The sequence below is a fragment of the Strigops habroptila genome, chromosome 5 (assembly GCF_004027225.2).
Source record: "Strigops habroptila isolate Jane chromosome 5, bStrHab1.2.pri, whole genome shotgun sequence".
Taxonomy (NCBI): domain Eukaryota; kingdom Metazoa; phylum Chordata; class Aves; order Psittaciformes; family Psittacidae; genus Strigops; species Strigops habroptila.
The window spans coordinates 70,855,392-70,874,745 of NC_044281.2; the positions used below are offsets into that span (position 1 = coordinate 70,855,392).

The 19,354-nt window shown below is 40.1% G+C and overlaps 1 protein-coding gene across 4 annotated transcripts in view; it reads right to left on the minus strand.

The window, feature by feature from the left end:
* Positions 1–261: 261 nt before the first annotated feature.
* LOC115608805 (VPS10 domain-containing receptor SorCS1) overlaps positions 262–19,354 on the minus strand; it is a 288,946-nt gene continuing 269,853 nt past the window's right edge. The window contains exons 23-28 of one of the 4 annotated variants that reach the window (XM_030488153.1): positions 16,909–17,040; positions 7,645–7,744; positions 3,663–3,768; positions 3,331–3,491; positions 1,878–1,996; positions 262–624 (exon numbers count right to left, since the gene is read on the minus strand). In XM_030488153.1, the coding sequence (XP_030344013.1) occupies positions 568–624; positions 1,878–1,996; positions 3,331–3,491; positions 3,663–3,768; positions 7,645–7,744; positions 16,909–17,040 (675 nt within the window). In that variant the 3' untranslated portion in view covers positions 262–567. The remainder of the gene's footprint in view (positions 625–1,877; positions 1,997–3,330; positions 3,492–3,662; positions 3,769–7,644; positions 7,745–16,908; positions 17,041–19,354) is intronic. The other 3 variants (XM_032919968.1, XM_030488156.2, XM_030488155.1) reach the window with 3 other exon arrangements.

Consider the following 19,354-nt stretch of genomic DNA (forward strand, 5'->3'; position numbering starts at 1 on the left):
CAGCAGCTGCAGCTAAAGGAACGAAGGGCAGAGTCCAAAGAAAGACATAAACCAGACTGACCAAGAATACTTTCAGTGCCTTGAAACTCCAGTGTGTGTGTCCTATGAAAGTCTGCTGAGGCGGCTAGCCCTCCTGCAGCCCAAAGTGCTAAAAGAGCAGTTAAATCTAAAGCCAAGAACTCTAAACATCCCCTCCCACCTCCCCCAGCACTTCTCCCCCCATATCCCAGCCCACCCCTCTCCCTAAAGAAGAGACCCCCATGCATATTCTTGGCAATATCATTATGAATTTTCTACAAATTAGAGACAGATCTGAAAAAAGAGAGTGGAGGGGTGAGGGGAAGGGCCGCAGGAGTGAATAGTGGTACCAGATCCTCTCCCCCCACCCACCCCACTAAAATTGAACACCTGTACAATGCAGTTCCACTATGGTCTCAGTATAATGTCCACATGCACAGGCTTAAAGCTAAAAACCCTTTGTCATCTGAAGAATTAAAAAGTCCAAATGCAGTGAGCTCTCCTATTTTTTTAGATACAGATATATATCGGTGTCCTCAATTCAACCATTTACATAGGTAGGGATTTCTTTTGTGCTCTGGGACTCAGCAGCTGTGGAAATACTTCCTGTGGCAAAAAAAAAAAAAAAAAAAAAAAAAAAAAAAAGGAACAAAATAAAAGAGTCAGTAAATAACAAGTGCATTTAGCCAAGGAAGATGTTAGAAGGTATCACCTTGCTCCCTTTGGGATTCAATTGTTCCAGACTGACACATTCTTCCCAGAAATGTTTTCTTGTCATTCAAAACACTGAAGGTGATGTCCTGTTCTTTTGCTAATGAGTATGATTCACCCATGTTGAATAGAAGAGGGAGAGGCCAGAGCAGAAGGGTGGAAGGAAGGAGGGGTTGTGGTCCTCAGAGGAAACTCATTTGCAATGATAAGGTGTTGGAGATTTCACAAATAACATTAAGCTTTGCATTTGCAAAAGAAGAGCCTAAACCACTCACATAATGAAAATAGGAACCATGGTTTTTTGCTGCCAGAGTTTGGAGAGAAAATTAAATGATCCAGGGACATTCATTCAGATTCCTCCAAGGAAGGATCCCTGAATGTTAGTCAAAGGGGTTCAAAAAACCTGGCTTCTGAACAAGCATACAGAAGAGAAACACCCAATTACAGTCTTGCTTTGTTTTCCCAAAATAAAGAAAACTCATTTAAAAAGAAATTGCTGTTTTCCAGAAACAGATGAGGTGGTTCTAGAGGAGGAGAGTGAAGAGCCTTTGCACTTCCTATTCTGTTCATACCTAGGTCCAGACCTTTTCATTTTGTCAATGAGCTCTGATTGTTGGACTGATTCCTTTTGATAGAGAATTGAGTCCATTTATACCACACATTTACCTTTTGCAGTTACAGGTACAAACCAAGGAGTTATAAAAAGGCTAATTTCTGATTCAATAGTGTCCAGTATCATGGCTGAGAAACACACAAAATGCTGGCAATTGTAGGAAGCCAGAAATGCTACAGTTACACCAAATGAAAACCTACCCCCAAAAGGCTTCAAGGGTTTAGCTTCCAACACCAGCAAGAGCAGTCTTGAAGGTACCTTGAGTAGAGCTAGCAAGTGACTGACTCCTGGCACTTCTGTCTCAGTGACCCGTGAAAAAATGTTTCCCTACCCCTGGAACAGCATGAACCATGGTCATTACATTCTTTTAGAAAGGGGAAGCTCAAAGGCCATCTAATTCTAGAAAGAGCGTTCCTGAACTGAAATTGGGTGTTTCTCCCTTAGCACTAATTTTGCCTTGGAGGCTTCTGAGGGAAAAAAAAGAAAAAAACCCAAACAAACAAACAAAAAAGAATTGTTAAAGTTTAGGACCCACCGCTCCGGGTCTTGGCTTGAAACCTCTTGGTGATCCACAAGCCTTTTGGAAGTCCTCTGTCCAGACTACCTTGGTTGCATTTCCTTTCCTTGGGTTCTGGACTGTGGCCTGAGGTTGCTCTGTATGGGGAACACCACATGGGAAGGTTGGTCCCCTCACTCCATATTCTGCTAAGCAGGGATGTCCGGGTCTGCTGATGGATAGCTTCTTAAAAGCTTTTAATAGCTATCAGATCTCTCCTCAGTGAGCAGGTGAGATGAGTATTCATTGCAGTGGGGCTTCCAACTTAGACATTAGTTTCATCAAGAGACTTCTTTTTCCTCCCAGGTTGTTTCACAGGCCACAATCTTAGCATATCACATTCCCTCCTTTAACTGTCCTTCCCCTTGCTCCCTCTCAGCAGTAGCTATGACTCCAAGCCTGCTTTAGTGAATACTCCCATATATTTTAGGGACATCCTTAGGTAGAATCTAAGGTTTGGTTAGGCTCATGAAATTGTGTAAATAAGGGATCTCAGTTACAACTATGCCTCACTCCTGTGTAAGTCAAGACAGCTATAAACTTCAATTCCTCTAAAGTAGGTCCATGTCCTTATTTGCAGGGGTCCTGTACCGTACTTCTAGTCTGGGCCCGCAGAACTGTCACCCCACAGGTGAAACTGAGAAATGTCCGAGCAATGCCCAAGCAATGCCATGTTCTTTAGCAGAACATGTACCTAGGCTGAAAACCCCCTACTCCACCCCAACACTTTTACTGTAGGTAGGGTAACAGAAAACATATAAGCATGAGCAAATGTGTTACTGATGCCAGTATGCCCGCTTGAAGTCTATTCATTTTAGGCCCTGTGAAAGCCTGCTTTGCAAATTTTCAACCACAGAGGCCTGTGAGAGACACCAGCCTGAGGGCAAACCCAGCTGTCCAATGCTGAGATCCCAGGTTTTGCTTGATTTCCCTGGGAATCAACCAGGCTAGCATTATTGCTGGCAACAAGGTCTGGCACAGCACAAAGACCAGAGCAGTCAAAACATCAGGGAATGTTTAGATTTCAGATGTGACTTACCAAATCACCTGCGCACCTTCACGTTCCAGGTGAGGGTGGCTGAAGTTCTCCTGGATGTGGGGTTTAGCCCCGCAACTACATCAGCCCCAGCAAAATAAATTAAATTGCCTTACTGCACAAGTTAAGTGCTGGCAGGATTTTTGAGAAGGGGAAGGGATCTACATAGAGCAACTAGGAGAGAGAAAAAGCTTAAAGTTTTTCCCCTCCCTTTCATCACATGGCAGTGAGGGAAAGGGAAGAGTTAGCAAAGTTTCCTGTAGCAAAACTAATGTTGCAGCAGAAGAGGACAGGGGAAGGAGTGTGCAGGAATATGGGAAGGGGGGAGGCTGAGAAAAGGGTTAGCCAATTATAAGTCAGAGACTGACCAGCTGCGGGATGCTGCAAGTTATTTACCTATGGGCTGGACTTCCAACTTCTCATCTACTAGTTGCTCAGGGCTCATCAGCTCACTTTGAGGGATATTAGGTATGCTTTCCCTCTGACTGACTGGACTGACCATCTCTTGATCTTTTTCATTCTGCATCTGTGCATATATATTAAGGCCAGGAATCTTCCTAAAACATTAACAGAAACCATCATTGTGGGGTACTCTGGCATATGATGTATCAGCTTTTACAAACCAAGAAACAAATCACTGCAAAAAAGAAAACCCAACAAAACCAAAACAAAACACCTCAGTGAAAGGCAGCAATGGGGAGAAGCAAATGGCTGGGGGAGGGTCATACCTTTTGAACTTGTAGATTACAAAGACAGCTAGTCCCACAAAAACAACAGAGAGGAGCATCAGCATAGCTGAACCACTGTGACTGGGAGTGAGGTCCACCAGGGGAGCTGCAAGAGAGGGAGAGAAGGTTAGAGCCACCCCCAGCCTGGAGCGAAAGTTTCTCCTTCCAGAAACATAGTTCATCCTCCCTTTATTGCACTTGTAGCAGCCCTCATCTATCGAGATGTCTCCAGGGCTTCTTCTCTCCCTTTCTAATCCACCTGGGAAGAAATCTGGGTTCAGATCACTTGCAGTGCTCAACCTACACCTTGATGTGAAGTCCCATGGCTTTCTCATTAGAGGCCTCTCTCCTCTGGCCTGAGAGGACTGCCTGAAACATACTCTCTCATATTGCAGTCACCCAAGGTAGTTGCAAATGAGGTCATTTGGGTACCAAAACTAGCATTTTCTGGACAATCCTGGAGCTATCCGTGGGCTAACTTGTCATGTTGACTTTCTGTTTTGCTTAGACCTAGTTTGAGTAGCTCCCAAAGGATAGTGAATAATGAACAACTGACTCCTCAACTGTACTGAAGCAACAATATTCACCAAATGTATTGTTCTCTGCTCAGTCCTGCTCCTTCCCAACCAGAAGTGCAGTGCCCTTCACAGACACTGCCTCAGCATCCATGCCTTATCATGGGAAGCTCTTCTCACACCTCTGACATTTTAAGTTTCTTCCTTTATCTCTTTCCGATGCTTCTGAACATGTTCTACTCTTTCCCTTGGTGCCTTGCCCTCTCTCCCACAAGTCTTCCATGCAAGAGCATGCAGAGTTTCAAGTTAAAAAAACACCCCCAGAACCAACCCTAATCAAAGAAAAATCTGTCTGTGCTTCTCCTCAGAGTTTTGCTCACCACCTTTTCGTAGCTGCTTGCAAAATAAGGCCACACAAGACAGCCAAGAGCATGGTTTTCCCAGAAATACAAAGTAAATTGTATTAAAAGAGAGAGTTTCTAGCATTCATACACACACACACAAACAGAAAGGCACTTAGCATCCAAAAAGGACACATATAGGTCCAGTAGTCTCAGTTGTTCATGCAGACAGTAATAATACATACTGTAGTCAGACATGCAGCTGTAGCTTGCCATTATACAGGGCTAGTACAGCAGATACAGCCTCACTGACTGTCTCTATCTGGCCTCACACAAACAAGGGGTAGGTAGTACCTTCCTCTGCAAGGCAGTGAAAGTTAACTTGAACCATACATGTCATACACATCCTCTTTCTCTCCCTTTCTTCAACCCATCCTAAACCAGAGCCAGAAGACACAAGAAAACATGCACGCAACAAGCAATAGGCAGGCACACACATCACATGCACACACATTTTTGTCTGTCACACCCAGCCTGATAAAGCCAAAATTCACAAAGAGAAGTGAAAAAACTCTTCCTTCCCACATCGAGCATGCTATCCTTGGGAAGGGGAGGAACCGGGATTAAATGATCCATTAACTGGAATTCCTCACACATCTATCCCCCTTTGAGTCTGTATTTTGTGGGTCTCTGCAGTTCTCTGGGATGACAAAGTGGCTCTCTGACCGATTCAGACTCGGCATCATTCAATGTTCTTGTTATGATGCTGTACTGAGAGTCTGGTAATAAACAGCTATTTAACTGCTTTGTGAGGAATATTAGCATATTTTACCCTGTCTTAAAATTGAGGTTGTTGTCTTTTGAGTTGGGGACGTTGTTGTTTGGTTTTTTTTCATGAGAAGGAATGAACATGATGAATGGATTGCAATCTGTTTTCCACAGTTGCAGTAAATTTAATCCCTGCGTCAGTGTGGCCTGAACAAAGATGACAGAGGTGTGAAATGTGCTGAGGCCAATGCCTGTCATTCTTTTGTGCTCCAGGGAATGCACATACTCACATATAACACACACCACAGAGAGTTTCATTTCTACAGGTTCTGCTTGAATATCCACACCAAGCTAGTTTAGATACCTGCACTTTTATTCCCTTCAGCACCTCTGCTGCACAAATTGCTGCTGTGTGTGACCAGACACACATGCAGAGAAGAACACACGTGTGCTGAGGCATGGGAACATAAATGTAGGTATATGTATACATACATGTGCACTTACAAAAACACATGCTGATCTTTGTGGTTTGGTCCACTTTGGCCCATGGCTGCCCAGAGTTCTACATAAAGTCATAGTGAAAAGGCTGGGAAAGAAGGGATACCATGGACCAGAGCAGAACTTCTGTGCCACATGCATCCCCCTGGATTATGTTTTCTAGAGACTGCTTCTGGTACTGGCTTATGTTCCAAGTTTCCATGCTTTATTTTATTTGTTTATAAAATTGGATTTCAAAAGGACAATAATTCTTCTTCCTTGTCAACCAAAACAATAGTTTTCAGTAGCAATGTAAATCTCTTTTTTGCTGTTTTGTCAAATTCTAAATTATTCCTAAGTTTTGATGTTGTGAAATTGGGCCTTTTATTTAGACAGGGAACTGAGTCATGACCTCTGTAGCTTGATAAGGACCCATATTCCCTCAAAGACCTTACAGTAGCTGCTCTCTGGGCTTTTTAGTATCTAGTTTGGCAGTTCAGACTCATTTTGCATTCTTACTGAATCATATTTCTGCAAGAGACAAAATCCTGTAGTGTTCTTATACGACATTGTGAAGCCAGTTACAGCAATCAATCACTCACATCTCACCAGTGGCTTTGAAGGGAAGTATAACAAAGCCCACCTACACAAATGAGTTTTGCATCTATTATGGACAAAATGTACTCATTCCTGGTGTGTGTGCAAATACAAACAAAAATGTGCATTTTTGGTTAGCACAAAGAGCATGTCTGAGCCAAGCACCCTCTGAAGGTAACTCTGCATTTGAAGCTGACATTAAGATGCTTTTAGATATGTTTCCTTTATGAGATAGGTACTGAGCATTTTCTAAAAGTACATATAGAATCACTGGTTATTGTTGAAAATTCACAAGGACTGACACCAGCTTGGGCAGACCTTTTCATACCATAAAAAGCCATTTTGCCAGTGCAAGGGAACTGAGGCTATTAGTTTGCAAGTTAGGAAAAGAAGATGATACCAACTGATCAGAATTATCAACAGCTCCTGAAGAAAAGGAATTCCTGGGAATGGAATTCCTTAAAGATCCTTAAAGATCATCTAGTTCCAAACACCCTACCATTGGCAGGGGCACTTTCCACTAGACCAGGTTGCTCCAAGCCCCATCCAACCTGGCCTTGAACACTGCCAGGGATGGACATCCACATCTTCTCTGGGCAACCTGTTCCAGTGCCTCATCACGCTCCTATTTCTTGTAATAAATCCTATCTCTTGTTAAATAGGGCCTGTGCTGTTAAATGAGGGTTTAGCATACAGAATAGACAGAGACTCATGTAATTAAATATCAGGACTTTGGAGGTGGTTCATTTTGACGTAAGATTAGTTAAAGTCCAGACTGCCTAATCTTATGTTTGTGCAATATGCAAATTGATTCTAGTCTTTCAGATTGCTGAACAACTCCTGAAATGTGATTAGTTGCTTTGAATGTTTGTTGAGTCTAGAATATCTGAATAAATCCAAGGCTAGCTGGTAATCTTTGCACTGTGTGATCCAGGCTGAATATGCCATGGTGCTGCCCAGCTGTTGAATATTTCAGGGACAGCCAAGAAGTACACGTTTCTACTGATACTTATACTGCATTTCCATCAACAGCAGCAAATTCTTGCACATAAGTAAACAAAAGGATTAGTTGCAAACGCAAAAGCCACTATATTTTTTTTCGTATGATAAAGAAAGGGGAGGTGGAACAGGCATTTTAATGTCTGCCCATACACTGAGCTGTTATTGCAACATAAAAATAAGAAATGTTTAAAATACAGCTGGTAGCACACTACTGCCATCAAGGAACATATTGCTGGCTCTGCTACAAGTAACAGAGGGTGTACACAGAAAAAGTGTACTGACCTGTTGTTAAATGGGCAGCATGGACAAGGATTCGAACTCCTGGCTTCAACTCAAAATGGACCAGGTTTTGGTTCAGTTTCTGGATCAGTCTTTCTGAAATCTGGGAAAAAGGAGAAAATAAGAAATGCATTTGTTTCTTGATCATTGGTTTAGATTGCCAATGGGTGGTAGGAAATGAAGCTGAGCACAAACCAAAGATTTTGCAGAGGCACCGGACTTTCCGAGCGCAATTTCCTATCACCTTATGAGGAGGGAGTTCATGAAAGCTGAACATCTGCCAGCATTATGTCTAGAGTGGTTTGTGTAAACAGTTAGCAATGACTGATAGCGACAAGTTGCCCTGTCACACCTCTGGAGGAACAACCCAGCAGCAAAAGGGAATTGAGTCCCAAAGGAACATTATACTCCCAAGTATAAGTATCTGCAGGACCAGCCAGCAACTGCACATCGGTGAATTATGTTTTCTATTCAAGCAAAGAGAAGCATTTCAATTGGTAACAGTTATGCACTTATAACAAATAACTTTTTGCTTGTTGAAAGGCCAGCTCCATGAGCTTAGAGCATGTTCATAACCCATGATACACCTGAATCAAAAAGTCCTTACCCCAGCTTGCACTTTAATTTCAAGTCCTAAAACCAAATTTCATCTAATGAAGCTCTGAATTCAAGCCAGCTGCTCCCTAATCCTTAAGTATGTACCAAACCCAGCACAAATCTGACAGCACTTACTGACTACACAGTGTGGCTTAAACAAAATCCATGTTCCATCTATTCTTATGGTTCACACATAGAGAGAACAATCTTTTATATTCTCTCTTTCATACGAGAGACATTCCACAGAGCTTTTAGATGACTAGATTATCTTGCCATAACTCTGATGACAAAAGCTCTAGCAGAAATGAAGCAGGCTACTCCTCCTTAAAGAACACAAAAGAAAAGAGCATTTGCTGAGATAAGACCCTATGAAATCTGTATTTGCACTGTGAGGAAACCAACTTTGGTCCAATCTGTTGGTAAACATTCATTTTTTTAAGTCAGTTTGCCACAATATGCACAGAGCCACTATCTCCATTTCACTTTTAATTATATCCAAGAAGTTCCAGGTATGTTGCCATTAAAAGCAAAAAATACAGATAAATGAATCGAGGAATGGAAGCCTATAGTCATGGTGTTGATAGTTTGTTGTGTGTCTTTTGTATGTTCATTTGTTAGATGTTTCATGTATTTCATATTTTCTTACAGCAGTAAGTAATTTTCCAGTTTAACCTAGCCACTGTTCTGCATGTTGCTTTATTAGGGAAAAGTGGTGGGAAAACTGCAAAAAAACCCACTGGCACCCCCTAACCCTTATTATGCAGTTGCTGGCAGCATGTTCTTATAGCCGTACAAGGAGCAAGAGGAACCGTATTCTAGTGCTCATCACTTAATTTAATTTGTTTTAAATAAATCCTGATTCCCTTTTGAAGATTAATGAAAAATTGTCAGAAAAAAGAACATTCCAATAATTTTTACACCATCTTTTTCATGTTCTTCATTTTTGTCTTGTTATTTCAGTAAATGCTACCCAGATATGATTAGATGTTCTTTGGCTATCATTCATCACAGTATGAGATTTATCTGCCCTTTTTATTTTTTTTTAACATTCTTAATGGCTCTTTCAATACTCTTGGCTTATACACTTCATTTCTGGCTGCTGATCACTTGAATAGGTGCTTTGGTACAATATCAATTTGGCAATAACTCTTACAGGCATTTTATTTATATTTTTTAATATATCTCTTCAAAGTTTACAATTCTTTATGGGTGCCAGAATAAGCAGTAAATATATTTCTTCCAATAGCAAGAAAAAAATACCACCTGCTTACAAAGAGCCATCTGCTGAGCTCAGAGCAGCAGGGACGGTGACACAAAGATGAGCAGTACATGAGGAAAGCCTGGGAAGCAAATTATATCCCTCTTTAAGAATTTTAGCATATTAATAACCAAGATTGACGAATTTAATAAGTGCTTCTTCTCTAAAACTGGAGCAACAGATGCAGATCAACATGCCATAACCCAGGTACATTAATGGCTTGTGGAAATTAAAGGGAAAAGTATTCTGGCTATTTCCAGTCCCAAACATGACCTCCACACCCCTGCAAGAATTATGTGCTCTGAGGTCCCGAGGCTGCTGGGGGAACTGAGCCTCTGAAAAAAAGCCACCACAAGACAGTAAACTGAAGAAAAAAAGACAACCACATTGTGCCATTCCTCTTCAAAACATTGTGATAGCTACACAAAATGGTCAGGGAAATAGTAGCAGTAGTCACCATACATGATACCTTCTAGACAAAAAGAGGCTTAATGTGATGTATAACTGAGAATGCAGCTAGCAAATGTTGCTATCTAGTATTGGAGAACGGTTTCATCACGGATTTGGACAAGAAATGGAAGAACAGGAGAAGCTTGAGAAAGTCAGCATGAGAAGGGATCAGAGACTTCGTTGGGCACCAGTGACATGAAAGAACACTGACCTGGCCTGCTAGAGGACTCCTGGAGTGCAGAGTGAAAAGGGCAAAACAATAGCACTGTTTATATTAATGCTTTACAGTCATGTAATAACTAAGCTGTAATGTTTACATTACAGCTGAGAGGTGCTGTGGCAGCCTCCCAGCAGGTGAGTGGAGTATGTGAGAGAAAGCTCAACCAACATTCTTGTTTGGCAAGCTGATGAAAAAGAATAATAGGAAGGGGAGAGGCAATAAGAGTGGTAGCAAGAAAAAGGAAGAACGGCAGAGAGAAACAATCACAACTGAAGTTTACTATTATTGTATTACATTGTTACCTCATCATGAATGAGGACCTCATTGTACTATACCCAATACAAATGCAACTCAGAATAAAATTATTTCTGCCTGAAACCATCAGTATCTCATCAGAAGCCTGAAATAACCGTCACTGTTCTAGGACTATCTGCAAAGTGTCAAAACGGGAAGCAATTGCTCATGCTGCTGAGAGTATACAGCATATTTCCTTGGCTCAATTAATTATATGCTCTCCCAGCGGCTTTTTGGGTACAGCTTTTTTGCCTGAGTCTTTATGGAATCTGAACAAGTCAAAAAATGAGTAACAGACTGAGACTTTCCAAAGTGCCAGAAGTTCTTGTGAGAATCAGACATCTGCCTTCCTTAGGCAGCTCTGGAGATTCCGGACACACACTTCTGAGGGAAGAACAGATGCATTCAGACATGTTTTTAAAATGCTAGCTTGCTTAGTACAATAATTTCATTTTTCTTTATGTAGAAAGTCAGATTCTCTTCAAAATAGACATATAGACAGTATAGAGAGAGAGAGAAAAATGCATTTCTGTACTTCTAAAAATATCTGAAATAGAAAACCTACACAATGGTTTACAAACATCACTATTTGAACTCAACAAGCAGGTTACACGCAGCTAAAGGGCCATTGGGATTGTACACTGCTCTCCAGAGTTGGACCTGACAACGTTTCTGGTCCTGATATGGTCCTGAGGAGATCTATGAACTGCAGATCTCTCGTGACAGTCACTTTGAGATTGGAAAAGTGGCTCTTCAGCTTTTCTTGTTCTATCAAGTCTATTCTAACTCAGTTATCAGACTTTAACCAGGAGTGGTTCTGAGTCATTTGTTTACAACATAAAGTGTCTCTGAAGTAAATCTCCGCACAAAGCCTGATCTTTGATCAAAGCCTGATCACCAAGGTAATGAAAAGGTTTCGATGGGAGACATTTTGGGTCTTGTGCCTCCCTTTATTTCTGCATTCAAAACAGTACTATGGATGCATTTTTGTTAAAAAGCAAAAAAGGAAATATCAAAATACTTTGGCCTGTTTAAAGAATAGCTACGCACCTCCAGTTGAACAGCTCGAACTTCAATTGAGGAGCAGGTTGGCCTCAGGCCTCACTTCTGGAGATGCAACTAACTCAGCTGATGACTAAACTTCTTAGAATAGCAACCTCCTAATTTATAGTCTTCAAGAGTCTCCCTTGTGAAAATAATTAGCTTTCAGAATTAGTTTTGGTCCTTAACTGAGCCTCATTGACTTTATCTGCTTCATTTGCAGAAATAAGCATGATGTGCAAAAATAATTCAGTAACAGAAACCATTCTTCATGTACCATTTTTCATCAAAGGACACATAATGAATAATAATAACAGACAATTTGTGAAGGGGGAAAAAAAAAAGAGATTCCAATTTAAAAATGAAACAAAACAAAAATTAATTTGGCTTCTCTTAGCATTTTGTCAGAATCAGGACTGTGAAAGAACCATGTGTACCAAGAAGCAGAATTATCACTCAGAAGGTCATTTTCCCATAACTTTATTGAATTTTGAAACCTCTGGTGTAAATTGGTTTAGACTAATTGAATGTGATTCAACTGTGCCAGTATGTACCAGCTAAGAATCTAGATAATTTTATAGATACTGTGTAAGGATCTCTACTAATGACTGTTACACTTCAATTCATTGAGTAAATCAATAAACAACTAAGGAAAAAATTATGCACATTGATTGGTAGGAAGCAACTTGAACTGGCATTACAAAAGTGAATCAGGAGTCAGGGCAAATGTGGATTACTTTAAATTGTGTCACTCGCCCTGCATAATCTTGGTTACTTCACATGAGGCCTCCAAAGCTTGCTTGCTTAGCACTGAAAAGAGCATAATCGCTGACTTGGAGGGTCCACCAGGAATTTCTTGAGACCTTTTAGTGACAGATACTAAATTCAAGTTGCCATTAGTATCCAGAGATACTGTGAGAGCACAAAGGAAAGGACCTTCCTGTGTTAATTTGAGGCAAGAACTGACCAGCAGATATGAACCTGGACATAAAAGCCAGGATCCACTTTAAATGAACAAAGGTGATGAGAAGGAGACTTGAGAATCAAGGGCTGCTCTGTACACTGAGCAAAAGATGAGAAGGCAAGAGGGCTGACAGTCATATGGAAGGAGTTAACTCAAAGGTACTAAGACAAATTATATAGACAGCCTCTTCTACAGCATATAAGCAGCTGATCAAGAACAGCTGGATAAGGAAAAAATCCCCTGGTACAAGGTCTTCTGGTTCATATTATTCCATTCTTTCCACACCTGCCTTTGCTTCTTAAAAGACTGTCTCAACCTTTCCTAAGCACCCAGTGGAAGACGGTCTGCATACAAAGGTACAGATGTTAAAAAAATGTCTCCCTAGTAAACACTAGATGATTTACCCCTCTGCCTGGAATTTAATTTCCATGACTGATTGGCACCATTTTCTGTAAGATTTGAAGGTATTTACCATCATGATCTTGTTGCTAAAATATTTAGGTGACAGGCACATCTAAAATACATCAGAGGAAAGAAGAGTAGTGAAAGTAAATATGCTAAAATACTCAAGCTTAGGAGAGTGAGTGAAAAAAATATATATATAAAAAAAAGATAGAAGCTCCATCAGCTACAATGAAGCAGAAGTAAAATTAAACCTGCTTTAAGGAAAGAATCCTAAGATGCATACACATACAGGCTTCCTGAATGCCACTCTCCATAGCGTTGAATTCACCAGAGGTATTTCATCTCAGTTCATCAATGCCCATTTGATATTCAGTTATCCATGTCATTCTCCACCTCTTTGGCTGGATACAGATACTGGCCACAGCTGCAACATGTTGAGCACAGTTGGGTACCAACCAGCTGGTGTTGCTGTTTGCCAAAGACTCCATCATGCTTGCTACTTTGTTTGATAGCTCTTCCCAGAGAAAAGATTAATGGCCTAAAATGACATTAACTAGTTGCTCCTACTTCTATTTTGTATTCTGCTTTTACAGTTATTTTGCATAGTAAAAGCATGCAAATGGAGAACTAAAGGGAAACACGTGAAAACATGCAAATCGTGACTTGGTACGAAAGCATCACTTTAGACTTATGTATCTTCTGCTTACATCTCATTTGACTAACAGGAGACATGTTTGCTGTGTTTGACAAAAAGCCTTCACTAATGTGTAAAGAAGATAACTTGTGAAACGTATAAATAAGATAACTCTTCAGAATCTGCCTACTGAGTAAAACTGTATACTGAAATAAACTGAGTACAAATCTATGTATTTGTACATAGATTTGTATACTGCCCTCTACTGAATTGTAAGTAGAATATCTTCCTACTGCACATTCATTTTGAATTGGATTAGTACTATAAATTACTCAAAAAATTACTTGAAATGCAACTAATTAGAAGTTTGCCCTTCACTGAAGAGAAAGAACTCAGCGCTTTTGAAGCAGCAGATCTGAGTTTAACCATCACATTCACTAAGCCTGCTCATAAAGATGGTGTAACAACTGCATGCCAGCCCAAGTAGCCAATGGCAATCTGCGTAGCTGTTTTTCTAAGATTTGGGATATTTTAGTGGTGTTGCAGTGACAACATGCAAATCAAGCAGCAGTGTTTTACAACTGCCAATTATTTCTACATGTTTAAGCAGGTAGGTAGTCTGTCCTCAGTTACTGTGAAATGAAACAGGGGAACCAAGTGTATACCACAGAGTGTCCCTTGCCTCTGTTCTGGCACCTGGCATATGAATATGGTGGATTCAGGGCTGTATCCCTATATCCATATCATATGATGACAAGTATACATGCTGAGTTTAGGAGGCTTTAATAAGGGGGGAAAAGAAGGAGGGGGCTATAGCAAATTTCGTTCTCCTGGTAAATCTGTGCCTATGGTGTGCATGGTGGGTTTTGTGTCCTTCTGTGGTGTTTAACTCAGTTTCACCAATTTTTGATTTTGACAACGAGTTAGGTTTTCCTTCCCTTGGGTACTGAAACAAGGGCTTTTGCAGAATAGAAATATTAATTTCTGTAACTCCTTTCCACTTGATTTATTCTGATTGCACGTTTTCCAGGGACTGAAACTATTTGTCACTTTGTCTCTGGACAGGCTCACCAGGTTTGTGTCAGGTTTGGAGAGTAGCTTCTACATGTAATACACCACCATGAAAAAAAAAGACCTATATAATTAAGTACTTCCTTAAGAAACTTTATTTTATTGCAGTGTTTGTGCAAACTAGTTCCATTTTGTTCCTGTATAGTTTGAAGTTTCTCTTCCAAATTAGAAAAAGTCATCCGGAACTATAACTCCTTTGGGTGTGCACCTGCAAACCCACAAACTCCTATATGTGCTTTTGAATAGCTTGTTGCTTGCTTATGAATACAAAACAGATTTCTGTTCCTTCCAGAAGAGAATACTACACATTATAAAGTACCTAGGAAGCAACATACGTACTTATCAGCAAAAACATCTGCACCCAGTACTCATCCCAGTGACTTCAGGCACAGGGAGTTTTTCTGAAAAACTTTGAGAAAGGGATAGTGAAGGATCATAGGCCAAACGGATTACACAGTGACAGTATCAGATTATGCTTCAGAGCTGAGGGCAGAGACATCTTTCCAGGCCCTCCTTAAGCCCTTCCCAGTGAAAATAATGCCCTTTTCTATTGGAGTAATAAGGAAGGGGAATGCAGTAACTGCAGACTAGTGAGAAAAACATTCTGATCATCCTAATGGGAGCAGGGGAGATATTTCTCCACAAGAAACAGCTAGATGCAAATGGGAAATAGTTTCTCTCTCTGCAAAAGTTACCACTTGGATCCTGCAGGATGCCAGAGAAGTTGCTGGAATCTCACTGAAAATTAAATTTCTTCTTGTCCATAAAAAGGGTCATGAGACCACTGTCGGAGCTTCCTTTCTTCACAGCCACAGAGACTCCATTTGTACAGGGGAAGAAAGTAAGGGGCAAAGAGACGGAGTAATTGGCAAATGCTGCTGAATGCCGGAGGGGCGCTGGGTCAGATGTAAATTTGAAAGTTTATGGACAGGCTTCCTTGCCAATTTGTAATGGAGGAAAGGAGAAGGGGGATGAAGGAGAAATGCAGAGCAGTAAATCTCCATTTTTTTAGTTTAGTGCATGGGTGGTGAAAATTGCAGAGGAAAGTCATTTGTCAATAAAAACTGATGGCTAAGGATGCTGAACAGGGGAAAGCTTAAGGATATGGGTTACCTAGTGGTTTTAGGCCCACAACTAAGTTAACAGGGCTTTAGACCACTACAAGAGGCAGTAGCAACAGGCAGTAACAGGTCAGGCAGATGAAAAGGCTATTAGAAGACAAGAATACAAAAAGGAGAAAATACTGTTGATACATGCACTGATGGGTATATTTCACTGATTCACAAATCGAGGGACAAATCCAAAGAGAAATGCTACAACCCTTGCGCCATCCAGTGGAGCAGCAGGCATCCAGTAATGCTGAGGATTTCACTGTAGCACTAAGGCTGTTATTTGTGGGCTGATGACACCCTATACCTCGTACTCATATAGCCCATACCAACATGAGGTATGCTTGCTTGAGCCATGGACATATTGTATAGAGAGGTAGAGAACCAGTGGTGCTTCATTCAAGGCTAGTTATCTTTGCCCCTGGAATCTGCGGTAATAAATTGACAGATATTCCAGGATTTTTGCTCAGCAGAGTGTTTTATCTTTTAATCATGCTTGGCCCACCTGGTGGGCAGGATCTTTTGTGTATGCAGGGTCATATACTGCTCCAGTTGTCATAAACCACTTCAGCCTTGCAAGAGAAAACAATTTATAGTGGCTGAACCCCACTACCAGTATAATTAAGAGGGCTAGCAGATAATCCAACTCCATCCCTGTGCATTAAAGTAATGAAATTCTGATCTGCCAAGGTCCACCACCCAGCTCTGTCCTCCAGTGCTTTCTAGACTCCTCACAGCCTCATAAACTTTGCCTGATGAGGCTACTCCAATACATGTTGGCAGGAATCATCCCCTAAATCCTACCTCCTTTCTTCCTACTTCCATGAAGTAGAATGAAACTTCTAAGGACATGATATCATACAAATGTTTGCAAATTTAATATTACTAAGGGAAACCAAATAGCAGTCTCAACTCCTAAATACAGCTTCAAAACCTTTTTCCAGTGTTTAGAAGAAAAAAAAAACACCATTAAATACTACAAAAGAAAAAACAAATAAAAAAAAAAAAAAACAAAAAAACAAAAAAAAAAAAAAACCCCACCAAAAAAAAAAAAACCAACAAAAGCCAGAGAGGATGGAGCAAGTACTACAGTTATTGTTTAGACCCCAGTGAATAAGATGCATTTGTACCACAATTATTTGCTCTAACCTTTCTTGGAAATCCCAAGAGAGGTTATTTCACAAATGCATAAACACACAATTCCCGAAGTAATGGACACAATACCTGCTCTAGGTCTGCTGATGTTCTTTTATTTTCTGCTGTGGCCTCTCGATATGGTAAAATGAAGAGTTCAGCAGATGTGGGTAGACCAGGGAGCACTGCGACCAGAATATGCTTGCTTGAAATACCTGTTGCCTGATACATAGACAAATAATGGACAGATAAACAGTGGGGATGGCACTGAATGCTGACAGCTTCTTTGCTAAGGCATCACAGTATTTATACAAATGATATAGAGTATATCTGGTAGAGTATATCTGGTACAAGAGGGAGAATCTTGTTAAAATCCACTGCAGGTAAAACATCAGGGATTAATGATTTCCCGATCTAAGCTATTTTACCGTTCTCCAGTAAAATATGCAGGGTCCTAAGGCAACAGTGATAATCAGGCATGCTATAAGGAGCTCGTAATTAACAGTTGCATAACGTATGATTTGCTTTGCCTAAATTTAGCTATTTTAAAGTTACGTGAGTATACCAACTTAGTCCCTGAGGTTCTTCATTTAGTCAATGGTAAGAAACAGCATATTATAGGGCAAGAACATGTGGGCAGAGTTGCATTTTAGAGGTATGATTAGCCAAAACATCTTAACAGCTTTGTGGAGACTCAGGGAGAGAGAAGATGATGAATCAAATTTAAATCCCAAAAGCCAAACACATTCTTAATAGTTCACATCCTGGGTCAAGTCCACAAGTTAATGAGGACCTTTTTCTATTTTTTTTTAATTTTTTTTTTTAAGTGTTAAAGATTGCATAAATCTGCAAATTTTTATTTTTTTCTCTTGTTGGCTGAAAATCTTAAGTAACCAGGTAAAACTGAAATCTCCCTTCAACACAAATTAGTCAAAATTCAGAAAAAAGTACCCCACAGGCATCACTACCAGGGTCATCTTTGGTCATGTGTTTCAGCCACTGTTACCATGACACTACACGACCAGGTTGCAGAGTTAGTCTCCAGAAAAGGAGATAGTCTGGCCTTCAGGAAGTTTTGTGAGCTGAAAGGAGAGAAACATAGTTTACTCAATCTTCCTCCACTGACTCTTTGTGTTGTGGATTATCCAGCAAACACATTTAAATCTCAAGATCCTGATTTAAATCTTGTTTCCAAGTGCTCAATTTAGTAGATCACTTTTAAAGGAAAAGAAAAAGTGTTCTCAGATATAAAGACAGACCACAGCAGCTGGATGCAGCACAGAGATTCCCTTGCAGTCAGGACTTGCAGCCCTCTCAGACATTAACTGGACCTAAACCTCATGAATTCTTCTCCCTAGTGGTTCAAGAGCAAAGACTTGTATCAGCTGCTTGTTGAAGGAAACAATGGATGGAGGACAAGGAGGCAGCAAAACTGGTTACAAATCACCATTACCTGAGCTGAGTCTGTGGCCATCCCATGTGTGACTGCTGACAGTCCAGGGAATACCCCGTGGAGCAATGAAAAGGGAACCCTTCCTCTCAATGACACACCAAGGAAAAGAAGTTGGTGTTGCTGTTCATTTTTTCTTAATGTGGATTTAGAAAAAGAACTATAACAATATGAAGGTCTCATATATTCTTTCCAAGTATTCTGTGAAGCCAGGGCTTGCATTATCTGTGCTTGCCTAACAGGTTGTTCTAAGATGTCAAGAAAAAGACACAGTATTACCAATTAATGGAAAGTCTTCCTTTTCAGAGGCTGGGAATGATTTTTATTTTTTTTGGTCTGGAATCTTTTTGGCTGATCTACTCAGTTAATTTGTGTATTCATCAAAAGTGGGAGACAAGACTCAGAAAGTCAATGATGTGAGCAAATAATAATGATCATAATATAAAATAGGATATTTTGTGATAATATGAAATCATCCCTACACAGAGAGAAGATCAGATTTTAGTAAAGAACTGTAATTTCTTATGCAGAATTTTTATCTAAGTCTATGGTACTTTGTAATACGAATGTAATACTTTAATAAAAGTTCATAAAAATTCTGTAGCACAGCTATAATTTCCTATTGAATTATTTAGTTATTCAACTCATTTTTATACAGTTTACTTAATTGCTGTAGAAATCTATTGGTTTTATCTTTAATTTTTACAGGAACTTCTCACAAAGGCTTGTTTATGCTGAATCATTTAGCTATATATAGAGAGATAATTAGGTTTCTTTTTTTTTTTTACTCAAACAACAAAAAGACTGTTTTCACTGCTCTGCTTTTGGAATGTAGCCTTGGTACTGTAGTTTTGTAATTTTTTTTTTTTTTATGGCTCGATTTTGTTTTATTGAGTTGTTTATATTTTGAAAATTCATCCTGAAGATAAATAGATCCTTGAATACTTGATACAGACATAAATAAGTCAGAAGAAGCTCCAGAATTTTTTTCTGGTTTCCTCCTCACCTTCTGTCTTTTGAGGAAACTGAAGAAAAAATCTCTGAAACAATCCAGATGAGTGCGTGTGCACCTGATCAGTGCACAGC